Source organism: Ranitomeya variabilis, chromosome 2 (genome assembly GCF_051348905.1).
Source record: "Ranitomeya variabilis isolate aRanVar5 chromosome 2, aRanVar5.hap1, whole genome shotgun sequence".
Classification (NCBI taxonomy): domain Eukaryota; kingdom Metazoa; phylum Chordata; class Amphibia; order Anura; family Dendrobatidae; genus Ranitomeya; species Ranitomeya variabilis.
Genome location: NC_135233.1, coordinates 89,192,152 through 89,200,922, shown reverse-complemented (window position 1 = coordinate 89,200,922; position 8,771 = coordinate 89,192,152). Strand labels below are relative to the sequence as shown.

The 8,771-nt window shown below is 42.0% G+C and overlaps 1 protein-coding gene across 2 annotated transcripts in view; it reads right to left on the bottom strand.

Moving 5' to 3' along the window:
* Positions 1–490: 490 nt before the first annotated feature.
* The window catches only part of TRMT6 (tRNA methyltransferase 6 non-catalytic subunit), a 69,552-nt gene continuing 61,271 nt past the window's right edge, over positions 491–8,771 (bottom strand). For both annotated transcript variants that reach the window (XM_077282652.1, XM_077282653.1), the window contains exons 9-11: positions 5,462–5,564; positions 2,761–2,847; positions 491–849 (exon numbers count right to left, since the gene is read on the bottom strand). In XM_077282652.1, the coding sequence (XP_077138767.1) occupies positions 688–849; positions 2,761–2,847; positions 5,462–5,564 (352 nt within the window). In that variant the 3' untranslated portion in view covers positions 491–687. The remainder of the gene's footprint in view (positions 850–2,760; positions 2,848–5,461; positions 5,565–8,771) is intronic.

The following is an 8,771-nucleotide window of genomic DNA, read 5'->3' as shown; positions in this document are numbered from 1 at the left end:
TTTCATTTGAATGGGCACCATGTAAATTTTGCAAGCAGAGGTTGCTGCTGGGAAAATAAGCAGGAGAACGGAGCGTGCCTAAGGGTGGACAGATGATCGCTGGGGATTAGACAGAACCGCAGCTATCTGTCAGCCGCCGAGGTGCTTTTATTCTAACGAGGGCTTGTTTCCGAAGAATTACAGTTAAGTCAAAGCCTATTGTGTCCTGCTCTTACATAATGGAGACACAGAGCAGTCTACGGCACTGTATTCACAAAGCTGCACTGGATTAACTCCTGGAAAATAAACTCAAAAAGATTAAATGCTCTCAACTCCACTTTACGTCCACCATACAACATAAAGAAGCCGCAATCAGCTTTCATCCGACAATCCTCCAAAATTGCCAGCCACGTAGAAGGGGGACATCGGGCTGTACATACATTTTACATGTTAAAGTGATAAATAGACATTTCTTTTTCATTCTTGTTATATGTAAAAGAAAAGGAACAAATTCAATTATAAACTAAATTGTATTCTGTCTCTATGGCAACTTAAAAAAACAAACAAAAAAAACCCAACAAGAAACAAAAGGAGAAAAAAGCAACTAAAACCCCCCCCAAAACGTATAAAATTAAAGTAGAGAAAAAAATCTCTGGTTCATGCTGTGGGTTGAGTGTTGGTCTTGTGAAATTAAAAATAACGTTTGTGTCAAACTTCTACGACTTTCAGTTTTTTTGGTGCGGGCTCTTCGGTTGTTTCTGGACAACTGGTGCTGGTCTTTGTGGTGTCGCTAGCTACAGTGATGCCATGAAGTATGTAGCCTCCTGCACTACTCATCACCAATTTTGGGTGGCTTCTGTCTGGCAAAACCTAAAATAAATCATTATTATAGTCAGCTTGGGGAAATAAATCAGAAAGAAATAAGTATTTGATCCCTTGCTGATTTTGTAAGTTTGCACACTAACAAAGACATGAACAGTCTTATAATTTTAAGGGTAGGTTAATTTTAACATTGAGAGATAGAATATGAAAAATAAAATCCAGAAAATCATATTGTAAAAATAATATAAATTTCTTTAATTGGTGGCAAAACCCTTGTTGGCAAGCACAGCAGTCAGACATTTTTTTGTAGTTGATTATGAGGTTTGCGCACATGTCAGGAGGAATTTTGGTTCACTCCTCTTTGCAGATCATCTCTAAATCATTAAGATTTTGAGGCAGTCGCTTGGCAACTCTGAGCTTCAACTCCCTCCACAAGTTTTCTATGGGATTAAGGTCTGGAGACTGGCTAGGCCACTGCATGACCTTAATGTGCTTTTTTTGAGCCACTCCTTTGTTGCCTTGGCTGTATGTTTTGGGTCATTGTCTTGATGCAAGACCCAGCCGCAACCCATTTTTAATATCCTGGTGGAGGGAAGGAGGTTGTCATTCAGGGTTTTACGGTACATGTCTCCATCCATTCTCTCACTGATGTGGTAAAGTAGTCCTGTGCCCTTAGCAGAGAAACACCCCAAAACAAAATGTTTCTACCTCCATGCTTGACAGTGGGGACGGTGTTCTTTGGGTCATAGGCAGCATTTCTCTTCCTTCAAACACGGCGAGTTGAGTTAATGCCAAAGAGATAATTTTTTGTCTCATCTGACCATAGCATCTTCTCCCAATCATTGACAAAATCATCCAGGTGCTCATTGGCAAACTTCAGACAGGCCTGCACATGTGCCCTCTTGAGCAGGGGGACCTTATGGGAACTGCAGGATTTTAAACCTTTACGGCATCATGTGTTTCCAATGGTTTTCTTGGGGACTGTGGTCCCAGCTGCCTTGAGATCATTAACAAATTCCCCCCATGTAGTTTTAGGCTGATCTCTCACTTTCCTCATGATCACAGATACCCCACGAGGTGAGATTTTGCATGGTGCCCCAGATCGATGTTGATTGACAGTCATTCTGTATTTCTTCCATTTTCTTACTATTGCACCAACAGTTGTCTCCTTTTCACCCAGCGTCTTACTTATGGTTTTGTAGCCTATTCCAGCTTTGTGCAGGTCTATGATCTTGCTACTGACATCCTTATAATACTCTTTGGTGTTGCCCATGTTGTAGAGGTTAGAGTCTGACTGATTAATTGAGTCTGTGGACAGGAGTCTTTTATAAAGGTGACTATGTAAGACAGCTGTCTTTAATGCAGGTAACGAGTTAATTAGTCTGGTCAGTGGGAGCCAGAACTCTTAATGGTTGGTAGGGGATCAAATTCTTATCTCTCACTGCAAAATGCAAATAAATTGATATAATTCATACAATGTGATTTTCTGGATTTTATTTTTGATATTCTATCTCAATGCTAAAATTAACCTACCCTTAAAACTATAGACTGTTCATGGCTTTGTCAGTGGGCAAACTTACAAAATCAGCAAGGGTTCTAATACTTATTTGCCCCACTGTAAAAATGGAAACAGATGGCGGAGCAGCTATTAAGCTAGTAAAAGCATTAAAAGACAACGACGATCAATATGAAAGAACCTGTAAAGGCATGAGCCAAATTTGGCCACTTAAGGCCCCGGTGTCTCAGGGAAGACATTGCTATGCATTGACACAGACACTTCAGCAGACCAAGGTAATTCCAAGTCAAGTCAGCCATGTCATGTTCTTGTGGAAACTTTGATTTTTGCAATTACACAGTAAATAGGTTTGCTTTATTATTAGTGTTCGGCAGCCAATGAGGTTCCATCAGCAAGAGAGACATCAATGGAAAGTATTGATTGGTTATAGGAAAACAAATTACCTGATAATTCCTCAGCCAGGTCTCCGACAGCTTGAGGTTAATGACGCCACTTTTTTCTCGAAGTTTTGTATAACATTCAAGTAAGGGCTGAAAAATGAAAAAAATAATATACTGTATATATTTTCTTCAAGAAGTGAGGGTAAATGCTGCAGGTTTTAGTATTTTAGATTGCTCTTATGTTAAACTAAATATTATTAGTTTATACTGGAACTCAGTCAGACGGGTGTTCATTCGTTCTCTGGTGGTTACACCTTCATTATATGTATGAGAGACCAGCCATAGCCACACCTCCAGGTCTTGCCTCCGGACCCTCCCCAGGAAGTGTCTGTATGATTTCCGGGTCAGAACTTCTTCCCAGACACGCTATGTGCATGGAGCAGTCAGGCGAGACCTAATCACGCGCATACACAGCATTTCAAGGCCGCATCTCACTTTCCGGTGCGCTGATATAACCGTCACCAGCGCGCCCCACACGTGTGCAGGTCCAGACGGCAATGTCTCTGTTGCACGCCAATTCAGTGTGTCCCGGGCATCACAGGTCTGGGACAGCATGTTAGCTACAGACGTTTTGGCAAAGTTCTCCAACTGCACATCACCAACCTCCAGGACCGGTGGTGGCGCTTCCCAACCTGCCAGAGTCCCAGAAGGCCCTCGATGACACCAGCCAGACCTGGGAGAGTTCCTATTCTTCGTACCATCCTTTATCCGGTTCCCTCAAGGACAGGAGACCAAAGGAGAGGTGCTGCCCTTTTATTCAGTAGGTTTCATGTCCTTGATGAGCGGATATCCTCTCTCAGGTAGTGCTGTCATGGGAAATAGGGAAAACAGGTCCTTTCTGTAGAAACAATATGAACGCAGCATCCAGACCTCCCCCACATTACGTCACAACCAGAGTTAGACAATTATATGAGATTTTGATCAACCATAGGAGGTCTGGGTGTGGTCTGTGTAATATGGGCACAAAAAAGGACCTGTATAACATCCGTCAAGGCCACAGGATAGGCATTAAATGTATGATTGAGACCCTAAAGAAGAGTTGACATGCATTGCTTTGCTCAGCCTCCTGTGTTCCTGTTACATGGCCGGCGCCTGCGCTCTGCCAAGATTTCTCGGGCATGCACCATGCACGCTGCCCGGAACTTACATCAGGGCACGTAACAGGAACACAGGAGGCGGCGCACAGACGCAAGAGGGAGAGGATTGCCAGCTCTGAGGCAGTTGACACCGGGGGAGAAAACATACCTCCGGGACACAATAGAGGTATAGTGGGCAAATTATAAAAGTCTGTACTTGTGCGTTCCTAGGGATAAGAAACATAACAATCACCTTCACAGAATGCAGCCTTAGTACTGCTGAAGGTGGCTCTTTTACTTAAAAATGCCCTGGGAGGGGGGGGGGGGGGGGTGCCAAGTTCCCTTTAAAGGATGACTTTTTTTTCTTTCTTGCATCTAAGGTGCAAAGCTTTACTTAGTGGACAGTGACAAGTCAGGCCTGGCATGCCGGAGCGATGAGACTTATATACACCATGCAATGCTTCTCTTGGAAATAAAATCTGCAAATTACCTCTTCAGAGAGGAAGAGGACTAGAACCAGTGCCACTTATTAGAAGTAGCAATCCTAAAAAAAATCAATATCAACCCTTTAGCGAGCCTTGTCACATGACTTACGATAAATACCAAACCAGAATCTCAATTTGCAAACACTGTGTTTCGGGGTACTGCCCCTAATCAGTGCAAAGTATGAGATCTGATTTGGCTGCGTAAGAGGCTGTTTTTTTTCTTGTTACAGGCATATTTTTTTAAACTTCCCTGATTGTGGTCATAATGGTGACATACATTCTTGGACGGTCCACATTCTCACCTGGCAGTGGAGTGCGTTCTTTATGGCTGCTGCAATGAATGGGATTTAATGGAGGAGGAAATGTCATAATTGGATAGTTTACATAAATGATAGGAGTATAGCATGTCCTTCAGATACTAAGCAGAGACAGTGGAGATGTACAAGGAGTCTTCACTGTGCATAGAACGCTACTATTCTGTAGTAACAGTACACAAGTGCACTAATGACACCCCCTATCTGATTCTGGGGTGTCCTAGGCTACAGAGCAAAGCTGACAAGTGGGCTGCGAAACAGAATGTGCAAGTGCATTGCACTCACCCAAAAAAAAGATTTTTTTTTTAAACTGCAATCATATAAAGACAGAATGTAATTTTTTATTTTTTAGATGCCATTTTCTTAGAAAACATTTGCTTTAAAGACTACGTACATTTTTTTTTTACTATGTGATGGGCCCAGAAATGCCCTGGAGATTTGTGGGGGACCCGCACTGATTACTCAAAATGCTTGTCCTAGGAGAACTGCCCATGACGCAGAGGCGCTCAGATTGTGCCCAACAGTGGAGTACAGCGTTATAAATAGTGGAGCCCCTACACTGATCTGTGTGTGCACTCATATAAAAGCCTAAGCTGAATTGTTTGGAGCAATTGGTGGGGGTCCAGGACCTAGACCCCAACGATATGCTGGCCGATATGCTTTTTAATTGTTTGACCTACCGCACTCACAAGCAGCATTATAAAAAATATAAAAGGACTAAAAACCTGACTGCATTCAGAAAATATACATTTTATACATTATATATATTATTGGCTGTACAATAACAAAATGCTTTACACCAAGATGACATCTGTGGACTGACACCTACCTCCTTATATTGGCAATAGACTACAAAGGGCCTTGATGGGGCAACAAATTCTAGCAAAGTAAGTAGCAGAGGTGTAGGGTGGAACCGGGAAGCAATAATTAACCTGGAGCAAATAAAAAAACAAAAAATAAAAGACAATCAAATATAATTGACCACAGTCTAAAAAAATATTACAACAGCGCTTATCTACCATCTTTCAAGAAAGATTTTTGGAGATTGATTCTTGTTTGTCCACAATACATAAGAAGGAAACACGGATCTTAAATCCTGGCATAGAAAAGGCTGATAAATATATACATGATATAACACACCACAATGCTCCCATGATAAAAGGAGAAAGCAAGTACCGTAACTTTTCTTTATAGTATAGAAGAAAACAGACTATTATCCTGGAGAATGCAACTGCATGCAGGGCCGGCGCGAGAGATTACGGCACCCTAGGCGAAACTATTTTGTTGCGCCCCTACTACTTTTAACATACCTCCCAACTTTTGAAGATGGGAAAGAAGGGCAGAGTTTGCAGCGGCAAATTTTAGGCCACGCCTCTGACCACACCCATTCATAACTAGCCACACCCATATCCACGTCCCAACCACAACCATTTAGAACTGCTGATCACACTTTCATAAAGAATAATTATAAACGAAAAAATATGGCCACACAGTGCTCCATACTGTATAATGGCCACACATGATGCTCCATACTGTATAATGACCACACATGATGCTCCATACTGTATAATGGCCGCACATGATACTTCGTACCGTATAATGGCCACACATAGCTACTCCTACCCACGCGGCTGCGCTCCGTACACACGCGCTCCGCTCCATACACCTCGTACACACGCAGCTCCGCTCCGTACACCTCGTACACATTTAGCTCCGCTCCATACACCTCATACACACACGACTCCGCTCCGTACACCTCATACACAAGGCTCCGCTCCGTACACCTCATACACACACGGCTCCGCTCCATACACCCTCAGCTCCGCTCCATACACCTTTTGCCTTTTGAAAAGATTTTTTATAATTTTTTCTATTTTTTTCTCTGGCGCCCGCTTAGGGTCGGCGCCCTCGTTCGCCTATACGTTCGGGCCGGCCCTGACTGCATGATAAGATATTCCACCTCCTTGCCATACGTGGCCACCAGATCATCGGGCATCACTAAATCAGAATGTCCTCAAAAATTTCTCAATTTTGTCTTTTATGTCTGCCACCATCATCAGTGATAATGAACTCTTGACAATTGAAATTCACAATGAAATTCAAAAAACTTTTTTCAAGTGTTGAGCAAAATTTTGTAAGAGCTTTAAAAGGGGTTGTTCTCCACAATTGGACAACCCTTTTGAATGCCTCCAGTGTGCTTAATAAAAATAAAAGAGATAAACATATTTCCTTTCCGGACCGGCGCTGCTCCCCTGTAGAGAATGTTGTGTCTCCTGGCAGTCATGTATGTTACAATGTTAAACGTGTTCTCCAAGAATGTGATAAAATGACTCCTGTCACGTAATTTAAACGACAGTCCGTTCCTAGTCGTGTATCAGGGTGGGCTACAGTTTCAAGAAACACAGCTATCAAATTATTAAACAACATGTATGCAAGTACTTGGATAAGAAAACAGTAGTTAACCAGAGCCAGTATGGGTTTGCAGTAAACAAGTCATGTCAGATTAATCTAATTTCTTTCTATGATGGAATCACTGACTGGGTGGATCAGGGAAATGCGGTAGATATAGTATATCTCGACTTCAGCAAAGCATTTGATAAAGTATCTTGTACTATCCTTATTGAAATAATGATCAAGTATGGGATTGACAAGGCTACGGTTAGGTGGATTCATAACTGGCTCAGTGATCATACTCAGAGTGGCAATAAATAGTTACCCATCCAATTGGAAGCGTTTCAAGTGGGGTACCACATGTCCTGTTCAACATATTTATAAATGATCTAAATAAGAGAACTGAAGGTAACTAATCAAATTTTTAGACGATGCAAAGCTAGGAGAGATAGCTAGCACTAGAGAAGACAGAGAAAGGGTTCAGAAGGATCTAAATAAGCTTAAACAGTGGGCAGTGGCTAATAGAATGGTATTAACAGGGAGAAATGCAAGATTCCACATCAGGGCAAGAAAAATGAAAATTACATCTATAGAATGGGAGGAACAGAATGAAGCAACAGCACGTGTGAAAAAGACTAATAGATCACAGCTGGTCTTCTGTCAGTTGAAACACAGATTGCGTTAACTGTTTCTTCAGACTGCAGCCCATCCTCACATGTGACTAGGACGGGCTCCTGCATCAATTTCGTGACCGGGGCTGTTTCATAACATTCTTGGAGAATCCCTCTAATATCAAGTGAGCACTGCAACCCAGTTTAATGGATCATTGAAGACTACATACTATGTGATATAAACAATGTAATTAGATTGACGGGGAACATAGCGCTCAGAGTGGTGCAAGTCAGTGAGGAAAGTAGGTTTCTTTCTTATTTTACTAAGCAAATTTAAATAGTCTAGTGCCACCAATCAGTTCAAAAACGAAAAATAGCAAGGTAGGGCTGTAGTTAAGTAATTAATAAAATATAACCTTTAATCTTATCTATTTAAAATGAGCTATAATGTCTCATAAAATCCACGTAATACATAACAAACAACATATAGATACTCCTTAGTGCTTCAATCATGCACCATAGTCTCCAGCACAATGCACTTTTTATCAATATATGGGATATCACTCCCCCAACAAGAAAAAGAGTGCTTCTTAAAGTGGTCTAATCTATGTATGCCACTTATATTAGCCGTTGAAATATAGGAACAATCTCACCAAATAAGGTCCCTTGTTTCACGGTCTGGATCAGGATGGGTTGCGATGCTTCTATTCATGAGGGGGCTCTCCACTTGCCCTTTTTCGAGACCTCATTACTCAAAGTCTCATCCAACTCTCCCTACGTCCTCCTTCATAACAGAATCTCCCAACGCGTTTCTTGTTTCCCTAAGTGTGCATATCTGCATGGTGAATGGCACACTTGCTGCTATATTGAACGACCTCTCCCCTGATGACTGGGAAACAAGAAACGCGTTGGGAGATTCTGTTATGAAGGAGGACGTAGGGAGAGTTGGATGAGACTTTGAGTAATGAGGTCTCGAAAAACAGGATTTTTGGTTGCTTACCGTAAAATCTGTTTCTTGGAGCCTCCATTGGGGGACACAGGAACCATGGGTGTATGCTGCTGCCACTAGGAGGCTGACACTATGCAAATAAAAAAGTTAGCTCCTCCTCTGCAGTGTACACCCCACCGACTGGCATT